The 23,271-nt window shown below is 26.7% G+C and overlaps 8 protein-coding genes across 10 annotated transcripts in view; 5 read left to right on the plus strand and 3 right to left on the minus strand.

Annotated features, from left to right (window-relative positions):
- The window catches only part of LOC108550143 (gamma-glutamylcyclotransferase), an 824-nt gene extending 747 nt beyond the window's left edge, over nucleotides 1-77 (plus strand). The window contains exon 3 of the mRNA XM_017903804.1: nucleotides 62-77. Coding sequence (XP_017759293.1) covers nucleotides 62-77 — 16 coding nt within the window. The remainder of the gene's footprint in view (nucleotides 1-61) is intronic.
- Nucleotides 78-319: 242 nt separating this feature from the next.
- Nucleotides 320-3,651, minus strand: LeuRS-m (Leucyl-tRNA synthetase, mitochondrial). The gene is made up of 8 exons (XM_017903805.1): nucleotides 3,556-3,651; nucleotides 3,242-3,449; nucleotides 2,752-3,145; nucleotides 1,776-2,656; nucleotides 1,347-1,703; nucleotides 1,034-1,274; nucleotides 716-953; nucleotides 320-538 (listed from the first exon to the last, which is right to left on the minus strand). The coding sequence occupies exons 1-8, from the start codon at nucleotides 3,649-3,651 to the stop codon at nucleotides 320-322; spliced, it is 2,634 nt and encodes an 877-aa protein (XP_017759294.1).
- Nucleotides 3,652-3,908: 257 nt separating this feature from the next.
- RpL13 (ribosomal protein L13) lies at nucleotides 3,909-5,269 on the plus strand. Its single transcript, XM_017903844.1, has 4 exons — nucleotides 3,909-3,969; nucleotides 4,414-4,563; nucleotides 4,684-4,933; nucleotides 5,003-5,269. Exons 2-4 carry the CDS (start codon nucleotides 4,421-4,423, stop codon nucleotides 5,267-5,269), a joined length of 660 nt encoding a protein of 219 aa, XP_017759333.1. The 5' UTR covers nucleotides 3,909-3,969; nucleotides 4,414-4,420.
- A 1,869-nt stretch (nucleotides 5,270-7,138) lies between these two features.
- Nucleotides 7,139-10,847, plus strand: LOC108550215 (kinesin-like protein KIF23). Its single transcript, XM_017903904.1, has 15 exons — nucleotides 7,139-7,149; nucleotides 7,346-7,921; nucleotides 8,012-8,182; nucleotides 8,258-8,456; nucleotides 8,535-8,673; nucleotides 8,746-8,945; nucleotides 9,008-9,112; nucleotides 9,175-9,260; nucleotides 9,345-9,475; nucleotides 9,544-9,647; nucleotides 9,706-9,810; nucleotides 9,879-10,025; nucleotides 10,109-10,270; nucleotides 10,343-10,579; nucleotides 10,653-10,847. The coding sequence occupies exons 1-15, from the start codon at nucleotides 7,139-7,141 to the stop codon at nucleotides 10,845-10,847; spliced, it is 2,568 nt and encodes an 855-aa protein (XP_017759393.1).
- A 538-nt stretch (nucleotides 10,848-11,385) lies between these two features.
- On the minus strand, nucleotides 11,386-13,196 carry LOC108550145 (dual specificity protein phosphatase 3). The gene is made up of 5 exons (XM_017903806.1): nucleotides 13,133-13,196; nucleotides 12,386-12,508; nucleotides 11,966-12,135; nucleotides 11,671-11,894; nucleotides 11,386-11,582 (listed from the first exon to the last, which is right to left on the minus strand). Exons 2-5 carry the CDS (start codon nucleotides 12,392-12,394, stop codon nucleotides 11,386-11,388), a joined length of 600 nt encoding a protein of 199 aa, XP_017759295.1. The 5' UTR covers nucleotides 12,395-12,508; nucleotides 13,133-13,196.
- On the plus strand, nucleotides 12,858-19,304 carry shrb (charged multivesicular body protein shrub). Of its 3 annotated transcripts, none has more exons than XM_017903906.1 (6): nucleotides 12,858-12,917; nucleotides 13,518-13,861; nucleotides 14,162-14,339; nucleotides 14,430-14,680; nucleotides 14,755-14,814; nucleotides 19,267-19,304. In XM_017903906.1, exons 2-5 carry the CDS (start codon nucleotides 13,681-13,683, stop codon nucleotides 14,808-14,810), a joined length of 666 nt encoding a protein of 221 aa, XP_017759395.1. In that variant the 5' UTR covers nucleotides 12,858-12,917; nucleotides 13,518-13,680; the 3' UTR covers nucleotides 14,811-14,814; nucleotides 19,267-19,304. The 3 variants fall into 3 exon arrangements, with proteins under 3 accessions (XP_017759395.1, XP_017759394.1, XP_017759397.1); XM_017903905.1 differs by lacking the exon at nucleotides 12,858-12,917 and adding an exon at nucleotides 13,173-13,226; XM_017903908.1 differs by lacking the exons at nucleotides 12,858-12,917; nucleotides 19,267-19,304 and adding exons at nucleotides 13,173-13,226; nucleotides 14,917-15,046.
- LOC108550213 (pyruvate dehydrogenase phosphatase regulatory subunit, mitochondrial) lies at nucleotides 15,655-19,554 on the minus strand. The gene is made up of 12 exons (XM_017903903.1): nucleotides 19,253-19,554; nucleotides 18,745-18,976; nucleotides 18,411-18,674; nucleotides 18,171-18,333; nucleotides 17,814-18,095; nucleotides 17,456-17,758; nucleotides 17,232-17,371; nucleotides 16,971-17,176; nucleotides 16,740-16,881; nucleotides 16,364-16,633; nucleotides 16,056-16,228; nucleotides 15,655-15,979 (listed from the first exon to the last, which is right to left on the minus strand). Exons 1-12 carry the CDS (start codon nucleotides 19,552-19,554, stop codon nucleotides 15,736-15,738), a joined length of 2,721 nt encoding a protein of 906 aa, XP_017759392.1. The 3' UTR covers nucleotides 15,655-15,735.
- Nucleotides 19,555-20,132: 578 nt separating this feature from the next.
- Nucleotides 20,133-21,312, plus strand: LOC108550146 (uncharacterized). Its single transcript, XM_017903807.1, has 8 exons — nucleotides 20,133-20,225; nucleotides 20,296-20,328; nucleotides 20,412-20,456; nucleotides 20,612-20,677; nucleotides 20,755-20,892; nucleotides 20,962-21,033; nucleotides 21,109-21,178; nucleotides 21,257-21,312. Exons 1-8 carry the CDS (start codon nucleotides 20,133-20,135, stop codon nucleotides 21,310-21,312), a joined length of 573 nt encoding a protein of 190 aa, XP_017759296.1.
- The last annotated feature ends 1,959 nt before the right edge of the window (nucleotides 21,313-23,271 follow it).

Here is a 23,271-nt window from a genome sequence, read left to right on the forward strand (position 1 = left end):
GAAACAATATTAAATGGTGCATATGAAAGTCAATTACCACATGATTATATTAAATTCTTAGAAACAATACCACATAATGAATATACAGGAGAATATGATATCGGGTAAGAATAATTATTTACAGTTGCTTTCTACCTTAATTTAGTTTATTTTTGTAATAAAAGAAATTTTTATTCATATGTCAAAGTTTCATTATATACAGTATGTTTATATTTTAATATATTCACTTTAATAAGAAAAAAATATTTATTGAATAAAAAGTAAAAGATGCCATTCACAATTTTTAGTCTTTAACATTTGGCTCTTCTTATATGATCTATTATGTTACTATAGCTTTTGTATCTTCTTTTATTGAATTTATTATTATCTTTGTATCACAGCCTTCCCTTGAAACAAGTGTAGATTTAACAACCTTGTGATTTGCTAAATGTTTCTGGACAGATGGCAAATTGTATATCAAATCAAAAGCTGCCTCATATGATAATTTATCTAATTCACACTTGGGTATTTTAATAGTTCCGTACGATGTACCATTTATCTAATAATATGCAAAATCGTGTAATTAATAATATATTTACATAAAATTATTTATGGTATTAAATATAATATTTTAATTTAAAAAAATTAAAGTTATTTATGAAGTTATGCAGTAAATAAAGTAAACTTATACATAATCATAATGTAATAATAAATACTTCAAATATTTTGAACTTACCTTGACTTTTAATGACATTTTATAATTTGTATCTATTTCTGGCCATCTTTGCTCCATAACATCTTTGTCTAATTTTACTTCATCTTCACTTATAAGGTGATATTTTGCTGCAGAAAATGCAGACCATAATTCCGAAGCAAAATGCGGTGCAAATGGTGCAATCATTATAATTTGAACTGCTAATGCACGTTCATATTCACGACTTTTTTTCATACATTGGATAGATACTTTACGTAGACTTAATATTAAATATGAATGGAAATTAATACTTATGAAATCATTATAATCATTAATATATCGCATAGGTGTAATACCTACCTGTTTGTAAGTCCTTGCAATCTTGATATTGCCATACTTAATTGTTGATCTTCCAGTAAATAATTATTTACACTTTTTAGAAAATAATTTCGACTGTCAAACAAATATGCATCATGTTTTGCAAAATCTGGATGACTAGGTTGTGCTTGAAATTCTTCTGAAGTTACGTTATTACGATATTCTATAAAACTTCTCACCGTTTTCCATATACGATTTTCCCAATTTTGTATTCCTGGTATATCTAAATTTTATCGATATACACATTACTTGAGATATAAATATTAATGAAAATTTTTATTATAAAAATACTTACTATCATGGTTACAGAGTTTATCTGATTGTGGTGATTGATTAGCTAATATAAGTAATCTAGTTGTATCAATTCCATATTTATCTATGAATTCATAAGGGTCAATACCATTATATTTTGACTTAGACATTTTTTCCCATGAAACAACAACTGGTTGTTTAGTACTCTTTTCTATATACTGCCCCATATCTTTTTCCACTTGATTTACTTTTAAATATTTATCTGTATTTTTTGTTCGATATGTTTCTCCAAGGACCATACCTTGCACAAGTAATTGTTTAAATGGTTCTTTACTAAATAAAAGTCCTTCTGAATGTAAAAAATGACTTATAAGTCTGGCATAATATAAATGTAGTACAGCTGAAATTATAATTTGAAATTTACAAATACAGGTATTTTATATCAATAAAGAATTTAAATATTAAATGTTACCATGTTCTTTTCCACCTATATACAAATCAACAGGAAATATCTCTTTTGTTTTATCAACAGCAAACATTTCTTTCATATTTTTTGGATCAATAAATCTCAAAAAATACCATGAACTATCTACAAATGTGTCCATTGTATCTGATTCTCTAACTGCTGAAGCACCACATTTTGGACAAGAAGTATTTAACCAATTCTTATTTTCACTTAATTTATATTTTTTTTCACTTGAAGATGATATATCTGGTAAAACTACAGGTAGGTGATCATGTGGCACTGGTTGAACACCACAGTTTGAACAATAAATAATTGGAATTGGTGTTCCCCAATACCTTTGTCTAGATATTAACCAATCCTGTAGTCTTGAACTAACAGGATATCCACCAATTTTCCATTTTCTTGCTTTTGATAATATTTCTAATCTTTTGCATTGTTGTTCTTCATAATTACTTATTGTATGACGTATGAATTCAATCCCAACTATTTCTGAAAATTTGTAATCTTCCTTTGAAGCAGAAGGTATACCAATATAAGTATCTCTAGAATTTTCAAATGTAATTTCATCTGTTACAAATATTGGCAGTTCCTCTCCATTAAATGGGTTTACTACTTTTGCATCTATAATTTTTATTCCATATGCCACATCTTTACAATATTCTAATTTACTTAATAAGCTTGATGGAGATATTGCAATAAATTTTGCATATTCAATAAATTCTGGATACTTAGTCCAAATATTTATTGTTTTTGGATAATTTGGAATATTTCCTATCAACTGGAATTCAAAACTAAAACCATTACATTCACCTATCCAATTTTGTTGTATTTTCTTAACATCTTTCCATCCTTCTAGTATTGAATCATTTAAACCTTCAAACACTGACCTGATATGACATAAAAAGGATTATATAATTAAATATTATTTCTAATTTTCATATTCTGACATATTTTACACGATTAAATTTAATTTGCTACTCACTTAGCAAGTGCTGTACTTCTAATAAACCATTGATTTAACAATTTTTTTTGTACTTTAGCACCAGATCTCCAAGAGCAATTATCTATACTAATTTGTTCTTCTGCTAATACAGTTTCATCAATAGGATCCCAATTAACAAATGATTCTTTCTTATAAATTAAACCACTGTCAAAAAGTTTTAAAAATAATTCTTGTGTCCATTTATAATATTCAGGATCAGATGTACAAAATTCTCTATCCCAATCAAAAGAATAATTCAATAACTTTAATTGATTTTTCATATGTTTAATATTATTGTATGTCCATTTAGATGGTTCAATTTGTTTTTCAATTGCAGCATTTTCAGCAGGTAAACCGAATGCATCCCAACCTATTGGATGAAGGACATTATATCCTAAAGTAAAATAATAAGGTAATCAAAATCTTTTAAATATCATATAACATACATTAATAAAATATATAATTAGATATTTTCAAATAAAAAGTTTACCTTTCATTCGATAAAAATGAGCAATAGTATCACTTATTGTGTAAACTCTTACATGACCCATATGAAGTGATCCAGAAGGATATGGAAACATTGGTAATATATAAAATCTTTTTTTTGTCTTATCTGCATCATTATATGAGTAAATATTAATTTTATCTTTCCAATGTTTTTCTATATCCATTTTTATTGCACTTGTAAGTACTGGGGACTAGACAAAAAATTAATCTTTTACACATTGTTATAAAAATAATATAAATTTGTAATGTTTAATTATTATTAATCAAACATGTTTAACTATTAAGTAAAATTCATACTGAAAATTTGTTTATGCCGTTCGAAGCATATCGTGTAATAATACTCTTAACAAAAATATTATTATAATGCAATATAAGTGTTTCTGTGATATTCATTTTATAATTTAACTGTTTAAACATTTGTTCACTTATTCTAAAATTAAATGTAAGATGTACAACTGTCTAGTACGAATGTAGTATTATTTAAGTTGCCATATTCTCTAACTACTTCAAACAAACAATATTTTGTGCTTAAATTATTTTAGTAAAACTAATTATACAACATTTGTCAATAAATAATGTTTTATAAATATAATTTTATTGTATATATAAGCAACTTCAAATTTCAATTAATGAATTTTGTTTTGTTGAGAATTAAAACTTCCGTTTTGTACTATTGATTCCTTTTCCGGTGTATGCTACATAAACAAATTCGTAAGTAATCTTTTAAGTTTGAAATCCAACTAGAAATTTAACATCTTGAATTAATACTTTTCAAAGTAGTAGAAAATTATTATTATTTTTGTTTTCAAATGTAATTAAATAATACGTTTGTAATTGTATAGCATAATAAATAAAGACATTTTTTTGACATTCGTCAGTAAGTTAACTTTTTCCCATAAATATGTTTATACCCAATAAAATATCCTTTTGAATAGAAAAATGTATGTAATAATTACATACGTATTGTAGTGTTATATTAAAATTATGAAAAATTTTATTTATGATAAGAATTAAATGTTTTATTTACAATTTATAATAGATTTGTTCTAACCTATCGTATAAATTTATTGGTAGATATGTTTCTTTAATTTTCATATTTAGGGAATAATTTATAATTCTTGAAAAGGAAATTATAAATTTGTACTTTTGTTTCAGATTAATTATGGGTAAAAGGAATAATATGATCCCTAATGGGCACTTCCATAAAGATTGGCAAAGATTCGTTAAAACCTGGTTTAATCAACCGGCTAGAAAATATCGTCGTAAACAAAGCCGTGTAAAGAAAGCTCGTACTCTTGCCCCAAGGTAAATAATAGACATTTATTTAATTTTATATTTTTGTAATATTTTGTTTTGAATATATATTTCTTATATAATATCCACGTATGTGAAATAATTTCAATAATGTTTTACACAAATTTTAAGACCTGTTAAGATTCTGAGACCTGTTGTTCATTGCCCAACATTCCGATATCATACAAAAGTTAGAGCTGGTAAAGGTTTTACATTAGAGGAATTGAAAGCTAGTGGTTTAAACAAAAGATTTGCTAGAACGATTGGAATTGCAGTAGATCCTAGAAGACGTAATAAATCAGTTGAGTCTTTGCAAACAAATGCTCAAAGACTAAAAGAATATAAATCAAAATTGATTCTGTTCCCACTGAATGAAAAGAAAGTAAGTATAATACAAAAAATTTAAAGTAATCAGAAATAAATTTCAATCTAATATTATTTATGATAAAAGCCTAAAGAAGGTGATGCTACTGAAGAGGAGATGAAACTCGCAACTCAAGTTAGAGGAGAAATCATGCCAGTGAGACACCAAGCACCAGCTAAAGCTAAGGCACGTGTCATTTCTGAGGAAGAAAGAAAGTTCTCTGCATACGTAACGCTTCGTAAGGCTAGAGCTGATGCTAGATTAGTTGGAGTTCGTGCAAAACGCGTGAAGGATGCAGCAGAAAATCCAGATGATGTTACTAAGGTCGCTAAAGACAAGAAGACTAAGAAATAATTATGAAACTTTGTCTCTTTGTATAAATATAAAAAATAAATTCTCTAATGGGAAATAAATTTTTTATTGTATTATTTTCTGGTACCATTCTTTTAATGAAAATGATTTTAGTATAAGTATTTTAATGTTATTTGACATTAATATGTAAATTAAAATCTTTTTTGTATCGTGTTTTACAAGGAGAGAGCAAGCCATCTGTATTCTCGTTGCGGAATTCGAGCTTCGAGTCTAAAATCATAGATGGCTCTGATGTCAGTTTACTAACTCTGGTTATGTGCTCCGAATATATTATTTAATAAATCAAATCGGCCGTGGAAAATTCACTAATTACTCAATATGTGTGATTAATTTATGAACTTTTATAATTGCATCGTAAAGCCAGATTCTTCAAGAACTTTCCAATATATTTTTCGATATAAAATTGTCCCTAATTAATTAATTATTAATAATTGTTCTGCGCAGTGTTTGAATTGTTGTCGAAAATTGTCGAAGACGCCATTGGTTTTTCTTTAATTACTACCCTTTACACAATTAATTTATGAAACTTTATGCACTCATTATAAAAACAATGTTCTTGCGAATCTTCTCATATCACTTTTGTTCACATTTTGATTCTAGTTTCGTTTAGTATTAAATATGTTCATGGAAGGTCGCGATGGTTGTCGTTACGAAATCATAGACACCATCAAACGATAATTAATAACTTACAATTTAGAGTTAAATTATTTACAAAAGTTATATAGGAATGTTGCCTGAAGTTCCAGTTTTACAATGAAATTATAAAAGTTCATAAATTAATTACGGAAATTGAGTAATTTATTAACTTCTCTCTGTCGAAGCCCTTCTATCCTTTTCTGTCCCCTCTCTGACCTTGTCTGTCACGTGATAAGCTCTTTCACGACCTCCTCGCCTATTCTATGTTCCTACTACTTTTCGGAGCAAATGGTCCAAAATCATAGATGGCGCTGATCGCAGGCGGTAAAATTTTTATTCGAACTAGATACTAAAAATCAATCCTAGAGATAAATTTCCGAGTTTTTGTAATTAATTCATGAACATTTATAGCTGCACAACAAAGTTGGAATTATAGGCAATATTCTTATACAATATTTAATTTAATAATTAATACTTACATGAGCGATAGGTTTTGTATTTCTTCCATCTGATTATTTATATTTTCGTTTTCTTTTTGTAATAAATAAAATTGCTATAGAAAATTGTTTTTCTTGCATAATATTCTTATTATTTTATAATAAATATATACTAGCATAAGAAAGCGTAAAAAATAAATTTTTTTGTTAAGAAATTTTATTTACAATGTTTTCATAGGCGAAAAATAAATACAAAATAAAAAATATAGTGAAAAACTGTGGAACGGGAATCGAACGCTAGCTCCTCCACTTCCAATACAGCAATTCTCGATCGTTACCATTACGCTACAAATTAAGTTGAAATATACTAGAAATAAATATGGAATACAGAAAGTAATACAACTTTGATCGTAAATATCGCAAAATCTATTGAGTAGTTGCGGTTATAATAATATATTTTCTGAAACTGCATGACGATATCTACAAAGCTGCAAAGTTTAAACTAAATCGGTGACCCAAAGTACTTGCACTCTCCTTGTTAAATTGATTTTGTATCGTAATTATATTGTATATAGGTTGGTATTATCATTTATAAAATTTTTTTGTATGAATATTGGTAGCATTGCAAATACCTATTTCACTTTGTAACTAGATTTGAATTTTGAACATTGAGTCAGGACAACGGTCTACGGTTTGAAGCATCTATCAAGAAATAAGGAACGTATAATATTGAATTTTAAAATAGTATAATTTAAAATAAAAGTATAATCGCAGGAGAATGAAATCTGTGTAAGTTTTATTATTTCGCAATTGACTACGGACAAAATTAATTGAGGTTTAATAATTATTGATGTTGTGCTGTTATAACATTTTATTTCTTTCCAGTTTTATGTTTTAAAATTTAATCGTTTAATAATAGTTTGATTACTGATTATGTGTAATTTGTATAAAAATTAGAAATAAATGTATTATATTAATATTTTAGACGCGTGAAAGCACCAGGTTCCGCTCGGAAACCAATAAATCGTCCAAGGGGAAATAATATGATGTCGAAGGATCCAGTTCAAGTTTATTGTCGTTTAAGGCCAATGCAACATCCTACTGATGTATCATGTATGAAGCTTATATCTGATACAACTGTGATTATTACATCACCTGAGTCAGCAATAAATTTTCGTAATTCTAGCAATAAAGAAATTCAAACAACATTTAGTCATGTGTTTACACCGGATGCAACACAGAAAGAGATTTTTAATGTTGTTGCTCTTCCATTAGTTGAAAATGTTATTCGTGGCAGAAACAGTCTTTTATTTACTTATGGAGTAACAGGAAGTGGTAAAACATATACTATGACTGGTGAACCACAAGATGCCGGCATAATGCCTCGTTGTCTTGATGTTATTTTTAACAGTATTGCTAACTATCAGACAAAAAAATTTATCTTTAGACCAGATAAGTTAAATAGTTTTGATATACAAAGTGAAGCTGATGCAATGCTTGAGAGGCAAAATGAACTTCATGCTGGTCTTTTGTCTCAGAGAAATGGAAAATCTGGTAAACCGTAAGTATAAGAATAATTTGTTTTATGTAGATATTTTGATTGATAATTAGAGTTTAAATTAATAAATTTTTATTGGTATGTTCTTCTTAGACGTAAAGCAGAAAGTGATGGTGATAGTAATCCAATGATAATTCGTGATATTAATGAATCACAAACAATACAAATAGATCAAGATAATGTCTATGCTGTGTTTGTTACTTATGTTGAAATATATAATAATAGTGTGTATGATTTATTGGAGGATGAGGATATTAGAAACAAGTATAATGATATATTTATTTTTAATATAAATATATTTTGTTCCAAATAATTTACTAATATTAATACAATTTTTAGAACATTACAGAGTAAAATAGTTAGAGAAGATGGTAATAAGAATATGTATGTACATGCTGTAACAGAAATAGAAGTAAAAAGTTCGGAAGAAGCATTTGAAGTATTTCAACGTGGACAGCGAAGGCGAAGAGTTGCACATACTGCACTTAATGCAGAATCAAGCAGGTCACATAGTGTCTTCACTATTCGTCTTGTACAAGTAATATTTTTAATTACTTTGTATTCTATGTAATTAGTGTTTACTAATGTTTACTAATAGAGTATTGTTCCCTTATAGGCTCCTTTAGATTGTGAAGGTGAACAAGTTATACAAGATAAACGAGTGATATGTATCACTCAATTGTCTCTAGTAGATTTAGCTGGTAGTGAAAGAACTAATAGGACAAAAAATACAGGTCAAAGATTGAGGGAAGCAGGTTATTATTGTCTAGATATAACTCTTATGATTACATTGTAATAAGTTCTTATAACTATCTATTTTAATATAGGGAATATTAACAATTCTCTGATGACGCTACGATCTTGTTTGGAAATTTTAAGAGAAAACCAACTACAAGGTACAAATAAAATGGTACCCTACAGGGATTCAAAGCTTACCCATTTATTTAAAAATTATTTTGATGGAGAAGGACAAGTTAGAATGATCGTTTGTGTTAATCCAAGAACGGATGATTATGATGAAACAATTGTAAGAAATTTGTATTATGAAATATATAAAACGAAATAAATTAACTTATTCTTGTTTTATAGCAAGTGATGAAATTTGCGGAAATGACTCAGGAAGTTCAAGTAGCTAGACCAACAATTACAAAAATAGATCTTGGTTTTACACCTGGAAGAAGGCAAGCAAATAAGGTAATAAAAGAACAACGAAAATAATGTGGAAATATTTATTTGATAAAAACTATTTTCCATAGTTATTTAAAGAGGGGCGTAGTAAATTTCAAAAAGAAGGACGTCCTGAAGCTTGTGATTTTGAAGTTGATGTGGGTTTAGTATATAGGTAAGTATTACAGCTCCTTTTTTTTACTCTTTTTTTTAATTTATTTAATTTATTTAATTTTATTGTAATTTTATTGTAATTTAGTCTGGGTGGTCCATTTCCTGAATTGGAGATTAGTTCTCCGCGTAACGATCAAATAATCACTAGTTTGATGCATTTTTTGGAGCAGCGCATTAATAAACGGAATATACTACGTACTGATTTACAGCAAAAGCGTAAGACCATAATTTATTTTTTAACAAAACTTCAAATATGCATAATATCGTTGCGGTTATATTTGTAGAAACCAATCTTAGAAAAATGTTAATGACAGTGGAACAGGAACATATGAATTTAAAAATTGAAAATGCCTCTTTAAAAGCAGCCAATTCACAACAAAAAAAGAAGGTAAAAATATTTTACTGATTGTGAAATCATACATACAATAATTTATGTTTGCTTTTAGGTTTCTGCATTAGAGGGTCATTTATGTAAAACTGAAGAACAAATTGATAGTTTGCTCCGAAAATTGAATCATGCAAATGATACAATACGCAATTTACAACAAGAGGTAATTAATAAATGTACTTCTCTTTCTACTTAAATGATTAAATATATTGTACCATAATTATTTTATAGTTAAAGGATAGGAATATGGCACTAAATCAACGTTTAATAGATAAACAAAGAGTGAAACAAAAATACAATACCAAAATGCAAGTAGAAACTGATAAAATGAATAAGGAATTGGAGATAAAGTTACGTCAACAACGTGAACAATTGCAGGTAGTAAAATGAAGAATATTGTGATATATAAATTTACTGATTAAAAATACAAAGTATCTATGAAATTATTATTTCTTTTTTAGAATCAAATGAAGGAGAAAGATGACAAATTAAGACTGGTAAAACAAATTTTAGTTGATGATAATGGTATTAATTCCATACCTAATGGTTCCAAAGATCATCCAACGCCTACTTCTAATTACGCAGAAGTAACTGCAAAAGCAGTAGGTGGTCGATCGCGAAGGGTCAGTTTATTGCTAATTTGTTAAGTACTTTAATTTTGAACACATAGTTAGATAGTAAATATATATTTGTAGGATAAAGTAGCTGTTGCAAACCCAAGGTATAGGCGTTCACAAAGCGCTGATAGATGGGTTGATCATAGACCAGGAGCAATTGTTCCTGTAGGAACCGTTCTGCAACCTTTAATGTATAAAAGACGTAGCGTTACACGACTTACAGATCCAAAAGAAATTACAGGCGGTGTATCGAGATATTGTCTTGTTGCACAAGAACACGATACCGATGGTGAACTTGAAACAAAGCTATTTAAGGTAATTTGTATTTTGAACAAATTGGAAAATTATATAATTATATGATGTTATAAATGTATTGTTATTGTATTAGGGAGATATAATACCCACTAGTGGAGGGGGTGCACAAGTTGTATTTAACGATATGGAATGTTTAAAACAATTATCTCCAAAGGCAAGAAAACGTAGTGGCCCACCAGATATAGAAAATGTAAATGAAATGGGTAGTCCCAATCATTCATCTACGCTTGCGGAGACTCATTCTAAACGACCACGAGTTATAAATTAACAAAGATAAGAATTAGTAAGAATAATAATGAGAAGTTAAGCATCTTTTATAATATTACATTATTATTACATTACATTAACTTCGTAATTTATTAAATAATACAATTCATGAGACAAAAAGATATTATAGGAAATGATGTAATATTGTACATAAATTATTTTATATCGTGAATTGTAATATGGTCTATGTGATTGTAATCTCATAGAATACACATATTCATAATATTTATTTATATATACTTTATATAATTTTAAACAAAAATTATAAATATAAACATTTTAGAATTTCTTTTTAAATTTGTAAATAAATAATTTAGATTAGAACAAAATACCAAGTAATTTGATATCAACATAATTATCAATTAATTATGAAAAAATGCATATTTACGTAAGAACATATTATTTTTAATTGTATCTATTTTATTTTTATATACAATTATTTATATGTAATATATACCTATAAAATTTTATGTATTCTATCATTATGAAACATGATAGGACATCATAGAGAAATGTCTTTATTGTCAACTTATCAGCATCTACTTTCGTAAACTTTGTAACTGATTATCTAATACTGCTAGTTGACGAAGAAAACCACAATTTGGTTGAATGAAACGATTCCTTCGGACTAATTGAATTGCTTCTGCAGCTGACTTTCCCTTTTTAAGCATTAAATATGCTAACACACATGTTGCACTACGTGAAATTCCTAACACACAATGAACAAAAACTTTGCCTAATAAAAAAAAGAAAAATAGTTTTAAATGATGTTTACTCGAGTATTGTTAATCATGCTTTTTTAATTTAAACTGTTACAAAATTACCTCTCGCAGAAATAGCTTCATCGATAAAGTCTTGAATAATATGAAAATACCTGCTAATGTCTGTACTGTCACAATCAACAAGTTGTAAACCAAGGTATTTTATTGTTGTATCAGAATAATAGCTAGCATTAGTATTTACACACCCAAATTCTTTTCCTTCAGCAGCATTAAGCAAATGTGTTATACCCAAATGTAAAAGATGAGCTTTATTTCTTGCTGTGGCACTATAAAGTATTAAGTGTAAATTGATTTTATATAAAGATCAAGAGATTATTAGAAACTTTAAAATACTCACGCATTACCAATATATATACTTGGATATACTTCATCATAATCAAGCTCCCGTAGAGAGTTGGGTTGTGTAGATACTTTTGGATAACTTCTTACATTTCTTTCATTTAAAACTTCTTTCAACTTATTGTAAGTTTTGGTAATTTCATCGTTTGATAATTTTTCTTGAAAATCCTTAAAATAGTAATTTTTATTACAAAAAATGAGTTACAAAATATTATATAATTTTTAATTGTAGTCTTACTTAAAAAGAAAATAATATTGTTGGTTATACACATTTATTTTGAAATATTCTTATGGAATATTGGACGAATCAAATGTGATTTCTTACATCATATGAAAGGAATAAATGACTTCAAAGCACAAAGACAGTTTTTGAAATATATAAAGAATAACATTTCTATTTTTTATAATGTATACTTACACATTCCATTGTGCTGTTCACTTCGAGAAGTTATATAGAAATTGATATTTATAAATGTTGGAATATGGGCAAGCAAAAATACCTTATGTATCAAATCTTTGGGCAGTGTAATAAAAATGATTTCTGCGAATTATAATTATTGCACGTGAATGAAAATATATAAACTCATTGTCAACTGACTAACATACTTACAATGGGTCAAATAAGTTTTCGTATAATAGTAAATAATTAAATTTGTTTACATTATATGTATTTGTTTATGTTTACTAATAAGTTGTATAATAAATTATTACGATTTTGTTAATAATTTGTGTATAAATGTATGTTCAAGGTAGATAAAAAAGTTGAGACCAAAAGGTTTCCGTACAGAACTATGTATAAACAGGCAATGTATCAAAATAGTGAAATGACATTAGACTGCTGGAGTCAACAGCCAGTATCGTTTTGTTGTCTCCTTTCTACAATAAATCAAACCAGATATAACAAACTAACAAAAAAAAACAAAAAAAAGGAAAAAGAGAACAATAGAATGGTATAAATATTTTGTATTTCTAATTTCTGTAGTGACAAGTATATCGAAGTTGATCGTACATATCACTTTATCTCTCTTATTTTTTACATGACCCGCTCTTCTTTATTATCTATTGAATCAATGATGTGATTCCTTTTGTTAATAGGAAAAATATTGACATAAGATCACTTTAAAAAAAAAATAGGATAATGGCCTGCTATTCTAGTTAATTAGACCTGTATTTCTTCCAAGTGCAAATCCTTGAGCTCAGCACAAAAATTTTAAACTCTTGTTTACATACAAATCACGGTCATATACCTAAATCATGAGGTTATAATATAAAATATTTTATATATACATTTTGTATTGAATATATCCTTTTATATAGCGATTCTTTAAATAAAATATGAAAGTACTTTATATATAATTTTTAAGGCGATTAAAATTTCAGTAAAAAGTAATAATTTTTTACTAAAATTTTAATTTCATTACATACAGTTTTATCTCCATTATGGATTTGATCGTACATCTTATTTATTATTATAAAGTTAAAAAATAAGTTTTACAAATAAATAATTTAAATATTCCTAGATTTTGATTGAATGAAATTAAATTTTTCAGTCACTTAGCGATGAGTCATGACGTACGTATATCAATGCCAAAAGGAATATGGCGATGGTATTTGGTTAGTGTGAAATCTTGTTGATTGTGTCTAAAGTGTATGGTGTTTGTCGTTTTAAAGGTGTAATTACAATTTAAATTTGGAATATAATTTATTAAGACAATGAGTTTCTTTAGTAAAGTATTCGGTGGTAAAAAGGAACCGGCGCCTTTATCAACAGCTGAAGCGATACAAAAATTACGGGAGACGGAAGATATGTTGATAAAGAAACAAGATTTTCTTGAAAGTAAAATAGAACTTGAAATTCAAACTGCTAAGAAAAATGGAACAAAAAACAAGAGAGGTATTAATGGATAATATTCTTCATTTAGTAATCATTTACAAACAGCTCACAATGAATAAGGTCATTTATCATTATGACGTTTCTCTGTTTCCTATTCAGCGTTCGTTAACTTGTAATTAGATTTCAACCATTAATTAGTGCTTTGAAAAAATACTTTTGTTATAATTTTATTAAACAAAAAATTAAATTATTTTTTAAATTATGAACAACTCTCTGCAGTATTTCATCTTGAGTTATTCATCTTGATTTATAATTCTAAAAATATGTGGTGTATGTTAAGAAGTAAATTGTGTTTTACAGCTGCAATTCAAGCACTCAGAAGAAAAAAACGTTATGAAAAACAATTGCAGCAAATCGATGGTACACTCACTACTATTGAAAGTCAAAGGGAAGCTCTTGAATGCGCAAATACTAATACTGCTATACTTACTACAATGAAAAATGCAGCAGATGCATTAAAATCTGTTCACCAGCACATGTAAGAAATACAGATCTGTAATAGTGTTAATTAGATGGTTAAAAGAAATTTAAATAAGTAATTTATTAAAACGTTATTTTTTTCATTTAGGGATGTTGATCAAGTACATGATATGATGGATGATATAGCTGAACAACAAGATGTTGCAAGAGAAATTTCTGATGCAATTTCCAATCCTGTAGCATTTGGTCATGATGTAGATGAAGAAGAATTAGAAAAAGAGTTAGAAGAGCTTGAACAAGAACAACTTGATAAAGAATTGCTTGGTATTGAATCTACCAATGAATTACCAAATGTTCCAGCTACTGCTATTCCAACTGCTCCAATTAGGACTCGCACAAGTAATAACATTTTTATTTTGTGTAATGTATTATTATACTAATTTTTTTTTAATTAAATATGTTAATATTTATAGAACCCAAACCTGAAGAGGATGAAGATTTAAAAGAGTTAGAAGCATGGGCATCATAAAATGGTATCAAAATATTTGTAAAAATAAATTTTGTAAGAAACTGATAGCTAAAATTAAGTATATATTGTTGAAGGAGATAGTAGTGTACATGAATACATTTTTCAGATTTAATATCATATAATTATTCTAATGTTAACACTGCAGTATTTTTTATGCACTGTTAAAATAATTAATTGAAATGATGGAAAAAAGCTTCAGAAGTAATAAGTATCTTAAATACTTGTATTTAAGCCAGTCAGCATATTTTGTTATTGAATGAAGAAAATTAATTGCATCAAAGAAATATATGATTTACATATGCAGATATAAATGCTGGCAAATTATATACGTATAATTTATATTAACAATGAAAAATACAAATTTATCAGAAACATTGTGTGTAGAAGATTAAATGCAGAGATATACAATTGCTTTTTAAAACTTGTAGGCTACTTTAATGTATATAAGTATGATATATTTTGAGAAATAGTACTGCTCGAGTTGTTAAATGGTATTTTAAACTTTGTATAAATGTATCTGCTTTAAATAAATCTATTTAAATGTATATTAATTTAGTACAGTAACAAATAAAGCAGATATACTTACATATATATCTTTTAATTAAAATTTTAATTTTTTAGTGTTATAAACACCTTATTAATTAACAATTATTGAATTGCAAATATTTTAAATGTATCGAATTAATATGTTGGTAATCTTTATAAAGTATTCATATTTTTACAAAATATAAATAAAATAATTTAAATTAGGTTAAATTTAATTAAAACATATAAATAATTTTATGAGCACAAATTACTTAAAATTGTGGAGAAAATTATCTTTTGAAAATTAAAAGTCCACTTTTCTTTAATTTTCATTTACAACTATAATGATTAAATTTGCAATCAAATAGTAAAAGGAAAATTTTTAACAGAAAACGACGATCTAATATGCTACAATAGGTGTAGGAATATACTTTTTATTCAGTTTACTACTCAGGGCTGGTATGGGTAATGGACGAATGTGCGGTTTAATAGGAAATCTAGTTCCAGCAATATCAATTTCATAATGAGCTTTAGGCTCCATTATGAAATCTGTTGTAACAATATTTGGGTTAGTTTGTATATATCTTGACTTAGGCAAACTAATAAAACCTAGACAGATATGTTTTTCTGCAGCGAAGCCATATCTATAAAGTCAAATCATTAATAATTTTATATAATCATCAAAAATATATGTTATCTTTAATTATGTAAAATATTTACCCAGCTGATGTTACAGTTCCTACAAATTCATTATTTCGATAAACAGGCTCACCACCCCATGGCCATACATCTTTGTTTATATCTAATTCATTAACAACAAATAATACTAATCGTTTTGATACACCTTGCTCTTTTTGACGTTGTAAAGCAAATTTGCCAATAAAATACTCTTTCTGTTGTAATAAGTTTTTATAATTAATCATAATGTTTAAAGTATTAAGTTGTTGAATAATAGAAATATTTATAAATGCAAATCTAACATTAATGCTTGTGGTATAAATAAATTCTACTAATTTATATTTACTCACATCTAATTTTACACTGTACCCACTTCCAGCTTCATATGGTGTAACAAATGGTGTCAATTCTTCTGCCCAAAATGGGATAAATCTTTCTATTCGCATAAAACGTTGTGTGAGTACACCTACATCTCGGATCCCATAATCTTTACCTACTTCCATTAATCTGGAGTATACATGAAGTGCATATTCTGATGGTATATATAAGCAATAACCAGATTCACCAGTATGTGTAAATGACATTACCATTACATCAGATGCATATGCTACATTTACATTCTGTTAAAAATATAAAATTAATATTTATATTAACATTGCAAAATTTATTTATTGCTAACATAATTATTGATAACATAATTAATAAAAGTCAATGGAAACTGATTACCTTGTATGTAAATGGAGAAAGATTAATATCAGAATTAGAAAGTTCTGAAAGTAGTCCTGTTGCTTTAGGTCCTACTAAATTAATGACAGTGTATTTTGAAGTTACATCATTAAGACCTACTAAATGGTCAGGTGGTAAATGTCTGTATCATAAATAAATCATTTTTTTAAAACAAATTTAGGTCATCGTATATATTATCTGGTTTTTGTTCCTTTTTTCTTTTTTTTTTACCTAGACATCCATTGATAGATACGTGTTTGTTGTGATGTAGGTGAAACCATAAAATAACTATTTTCAGTTTGTCTTACTAAAATACAATCATTTTCATATCCTCCTCTTTCATTTTGCATTCCTGTATGTACTATACTACCAACTGGTATATTTGCATCATTAGAACACAATTGTTGTAGATATTGTACAACTTCTGACTGACTAGACTGTAGATATATAATTAGTTACATGTAAAATATTAAACAGATTTTAGAAACTTACTTTAATTTCGATTTTCGAAAATGAACTCATATCTATTATTCCCACTCCTTCTTTGCATGCTAAAAATTCTTCTTTCATAAAATCAAAAAATTTAGGTTTATAAAAACTACCTGGTGGCATGACTGGCTTTTTTTGACCTCCTGTTAATAAAACGTGCTTATGAATGTGGATGCATAATTGAATGCGATAAGATGAAAAAAAGAATTAAATAATTAATTGCTTACTTCTGTAAGTTGAATTAAAGTAAAGTGGACGTTCATAAGCCATTTTGACACCAAAAATTGCACCTCTTTCTTCAAGAACAGAATATAGAGGCGAACAACGTAGTTTCCGAGCATATTTGTACTCACATTGATGAGGGTATAAAATTGCATAATTTCTCCCAACAATTTCTTTTGTTCTTTGCTGCAAATATTGTTTACTACTATGTAACTTTAAAAACCGCTGCACGCTAAAAGGGAGTAATTCTTGTGTAGATTCACCATTTATCAAGCATTCAGCAACTTCTTTACCTATCCCTCCTGCTCCTAAAGATATATAATTTCAGTAGTGGAAAAGATTAGAGAATCTGCAACTTTCTACCTTGTAATGAATTTCCATTCATGCCAACAGCAACAAAATAGTTCTTTACTTCTGGACTTTCTCCTAATATCCATCTACCATCTGGTGTAAAATTATCTGGACAATTATATACACTTGGCTGTATATTTTTTAACAATGGTAGTCTATGTATTATTTTATCCCATAAAGGTTTCCAATGTAAAGTATCAACTGTAAGATGGTTTTTCCAATTTTTTATGGGGACAATACCATTCTCAAATGCAGGTCTTGATTCTGGTTCAAACCAACCAATTAATAAACCACCTATAAATTTATACATTCAGTTATTTAATATATAGATTAATTAAATCAAATAAAACATGTTAATATGTTAACTACCTTGCCACTCTCTCATATAAGAATATGAATCATAATCTCGTATACATGGCAAAGTTACATTTGTATTAGATGGAAAAGGAGAAGCAATTGCATAAAAATGTTCTGCAGGATATGCTGGAATTCTAACAGGTGGATAGCATTTTAATCCTAATTCTCGCGCCCACTATATTTTGAAAATAGAAAAGTATTTTTGTAAGAAATAACATTAAAATAATTCTATATTTCTAAAAGTGATATTACCATTCCTGCACAATTAACAAAGTATTCACAGGAAACTACTCCATATTCAGTTTTTACACCTTTTACAGCTCCATTTTTAGTGTAAACTTCTTTTATATGACAGTTTTCAATGTACTTTGCTCCCCCAATTTTTGCTAATTTAGCTAGAACATCACAGATTGCACTAGAATTGGCTATTGCATCTTCAGGAACCCAAACTGCACCTTCAATATCTTTAATATATAAATATGGAAATAATCGTTTTAATTGATCTTTTCCTAAAATCTAATGCATTTGTAATTCATTAAAACTTATTTTTATATTTCAATTTTTATGTTTTATTAATAAATCTTACTTCACATTTTAAACCTGTGGATATATTATAAGCCATCCTTCTTTTTAAAGCTATCATTCTGTCTTTGGTTTGGGCTAAATATATGCTACCACATTGTTTTAGACCTATGTCATATCCCATTTCTTGTAGTTGTTGATACAACTTAAGGCTATAAGAGATTAAGTTTTTATGGGATATAGGTTTGAAAATACCAAGTGTACCTGAGCCAAAATGAGATGTCCCACTTCCAATTCTATAGTATAAAAATATATTGATTTCATTTAAATATTTTAGATTATGATCATTAATCACTTTTAAATAAAGTAATTTGTATGCTAGTAGTTTTACAAATTGAAATTCTTTGATAGTTGCTGATTAAAATACATAAGATAATAAATAAGAAAACTTATACATAATTATGAATATCATGTCAGAAGTTAAGGATTTATTATAGTTTTAATATCTATTAATTATTTTACTTAGCTTATAATAATTAATAATTTATTAAAATAGATAAATGGATATATACCTATTTTGTTCCAGAACAAGTACATCATTCCAACCATTAATAACAAGGTGATAAGCAACTGAATTAGCTACGGTTCCTGCACCTGCAATAACAATTTGCGATTGCGAGGGTAACATTGTTGTATAAAGTGAACTGTGAGAATTATGATTAAATTTTCTGTGATTTTTCTTCCTAATGAATTGCGTATGTTTAAATATTTCATTTTTATAGGTTATATTATTTGTATAACTTCTATGAATCTTTAAAATCGTTCTTTGCAAAATTGTAATATAAACACATTTTAAATTCGCGTGTTTCAGCATTAAATTCTATGAAAAGTAATAATTACGTCACTTATGTAATTAACATGTACAAATCAGAATTTCAAAATATCTGAACTGTTAGAACGTGCGTTCTATTATTAAAGCTTGTAATATTGGATCATAGTAATGCTTTTAGTCAAATATAAATTATCATTTCAGAATAAAGTGATATGTTATAATTTTAGCATATGACTATTAAGATTATAATACTATAGAAGATAATAGATATTATTATCTTTTACATATATGAGTGTATTTTATGTTAATACATATTTATAAAGTTAACAAACAATTGTTTAATTAAAAAATATTATTGAACTTAATTTTACATACATTTAAACTTTTAATAAATTGTACGTTCAATGTGTTCAATCGATAAGTCGATATATTTAAATTTCGATACATGTTTCGATTCTCAAACCTTTTCGATAAAGAAGTCGTTCAAAATGGAAATGACGTTAGATCTTCGGCTTTTATGAATATGAATTTTATCATAAATTTAAGAGTTTTTGGTTATTATTCGTATGCTTTCGCTAACTATTTTCATTAGATAGAGTATTAATACAAAATTGTTCATAATGTGGTTTATATTATTCGCAGTTTGCACTTTTAAAATAATATGTATTTTTATTTTTATAATTTATTGCGTTGTCACTTTTCTTCTGGTTATGGTAAGAATTCTTTTTCCTTAATGTAATTGACAATATTTTATGTTAATTAATAATATTATTTCTGATAAAGTATAATGCTCGAACAGAGGAATTGAGAAAATGTGTAAGTTTATTAATACAATTTTCTCTTGTCATATTTCAAGAATTTATATATTCTATTTCTGTAATATAAATCTTGTTTCTTAGATTTTACCCCAAAATATAAACTTGGAAGTGGAATTTCTAATTGAAGTCAGTTAAAAACAGTTCTTTTTAATTAAAATTCATTATTAAAGAACGAATATTAATAGATTGTATTGTACTGTACTTTTTTCTTGATGACATTTTTAGATTTTTCTTAACTCTTAATTTTTACTTTCAAAAACGCTGACAATTGTTTATTTCAGAGTCGCGATAGCGTAGATGACAAATTGGAAGTATTAACTGAGAAACTTACAGAGAAAGTGCACGTGGTGAGAAATTAATTTGTTATTGTTCGTGACTAAGTCTTTTTCTTTAAAAAATATAATCAAATATGTTATATACACAGTTACAAAATTCGCAATGTGAAATAAAAAATACAGAGAAGGTATTGACCGATTTAGAAAATAAAACATTGTTTTGTCGAGATCGATATCGCCCATTGATGATTGAATTAAAAAAAGACATTCGAAAAACTGAGGATGAGGTTAGAGTAAAATATATATATATATACGCATAGTACTTAGTTTTATGCAATTAAATTTATATTCGCTAGGTAAAAACATTGCAAAATCAAATTTCGAATTTATCATTTCGACGAGAATCTCTTAGGAGTGAAGTATTAAAGGTAATGCCTTTATTTCATAAAAATTAGCAAACGTATTCGAAATAATAGAAATAACAACTCATAAAATAATTGTAGCAACAAGAAGATTATCAAAAAATGCTGAATAATTTTTCCAAGGAGTTAGAAAATAAAAAAACGTTATTTTGTATGTTATCGTACAATTTTTCATTTTGTTTAAAAATTAATTTTTATTACTTTAATTGTTATTTTTTAATGTTTGCAGCTTCGGGTATCGAGAAATTAAGACATCCTCGTGTGAGTCATTTTATTTTATTGTGAGAAATTTTATTATTTTCTTGTAGATACATATAATAATTATTTTTAATTAAATTTTTTTAGTGCTGCTTTTCGCATTAAAGAGAAAAAATCAGAATGAATCATTAAGAAGTTTCAAATACTGCTTTACCGAAAATCGATGTAGTATCGAGTGGATTGAGAAAATCGTTTATTTCCGAGTGAGTTGTAATTTTTATCTAATATTGATAATATATACCTTTGAGTGAACAAATGACATGCCAATTTCTTTTGAGTTTAATCGTATGTTAGAAATTAACATTGCAAAAAAAAGAATTAAATTTTGCAATGAACAAATTTCGATTATAAATACAAATTATAATTTCTTGCATTGAAGAGAAATATACATTTTAAAATGAATATTTTTTATATATATTATATATATTAGAATATATTAAATACTGCATAATATAGAATTGCATTCAATACGATATATATATAGAAATAAATAATTTGGATATGTAGTTTACCAAAATAAGAATAAAAATGAAAAGGTTATTTTGAATACTGTTTTTATTCAAGATATCTTTTTTCATCTCAGAATTGAAAAGAATTATTCATATTTTTCATTTTAAGTGCCTCATTCTTCATAACCACAGAATTACAAGTTCCTACGAATGCACCACAATGAATAACGTAGAGAGATGTTTTAAGGCACTTGATTCTTTTTCAACACATAATGTGGTAGTTCTTTAATAACTGGATTTTCTGCGAGATAATACAGTTCTTTGAAAAATTCTATTGAACATAGAAAGGGTAATGTAAAGGTCTCGATTATCGAAAAGTTCAGAATATCGTCGCTTTTATGTATTTCTATGTAAATTAAAAAAAATTTAATATAATATTTGATATTAATAGAATGAAAAAATTAAAGTACTCAATTAATTTATTATTAGGATTGAAGAAATTATTAAAAAATACAAGACATGTCTTGGAAGTGAATTTCGTTTAGCTAAGGAATAGGATTTGTATAAACAATTATAACTTTTAAATAGTTAATTTTAATCCACTACAAAAGATGTTTCTATGTACTTGTATAGTATTATCGGGATTTGAAGTTAATGTAAAAGTAAATCTACGTGTTGTAGCCCGTTCCAATTAACAATATAAATAGGATAAATGATAAAGCATTAAAAATACATAAGCTACAAACTTCTGAAAACCAATAGTTACAATAGATATCTAATGTAATGTTTGTTTACTAGAATCTATATATTTTAATAATTTATTGTGAGTTAGATTATATTGTGAGTTTAATAATATTATTGTAATATTATAATTGATAAATAGCATTTAAAAATGTTAAAAAAATATGTGGAGCTTTTATTAATATAATAAAAATATTTTGTTTTTGTTATTTAGTAATATAAATGCTTTAATTTTATAATAAATAAGTTAATTTCGAATTTTTTATTTTTATGAGTACTTTAAATAAAAAAAATATGATACTAAAAATTTCAAATGTATATTAATTGAAAAAAATATATATATTGAAAACTTGAAACATAAAGTAACATACCTAGATATTGCTTTTCTATCGGTGTATGGGTCGCAATATTTAGGATTTTTTGGTTTCTCGGTCATGACAACTGGTGCAAGTAGGTTTCTAAAGTATCAGTAATTGTGACATTTACATTGATTTTATTTTTCATTAATTTCACATGCAATTTAAATGTTTATCATTTTGCAATTTCCTTTATTAAATAACCGAAGAACTAAATAATATGGAATAAGAAAAGAAATTAGTATTCATGTAACTATCAGATCAGAACATATGTTTAAAAAAAAAATTATTCTTTATGTATTGATAATCGGGACCTTTACCCTAATTTTTCGATCAGAAAAGATGTTATAAATGTTCATTGAGCTTGTTAAGTGCACATAGAAGAAACCTTCTTGTCATTTTTTTCATTCTTCTAATTCTTTCTAACTTGTTCTTCTACT

This window comes from Eufriesea mexicana, unplaced genomic scaffold (assembly GCF_001483705.2).
Source record: "Eufriesea mexicana isolate 0111107269 unplaced genomic scaffold, ASM148370v2 scaffold2551, whole genome shotgun sequence".
Taxonomy (NCBI): Eukaryota; Metazoa; Arthropoda; class Insecta; order Hymenoptera; family Apidae; genus Eufriesea; species Eufriesea mexicana.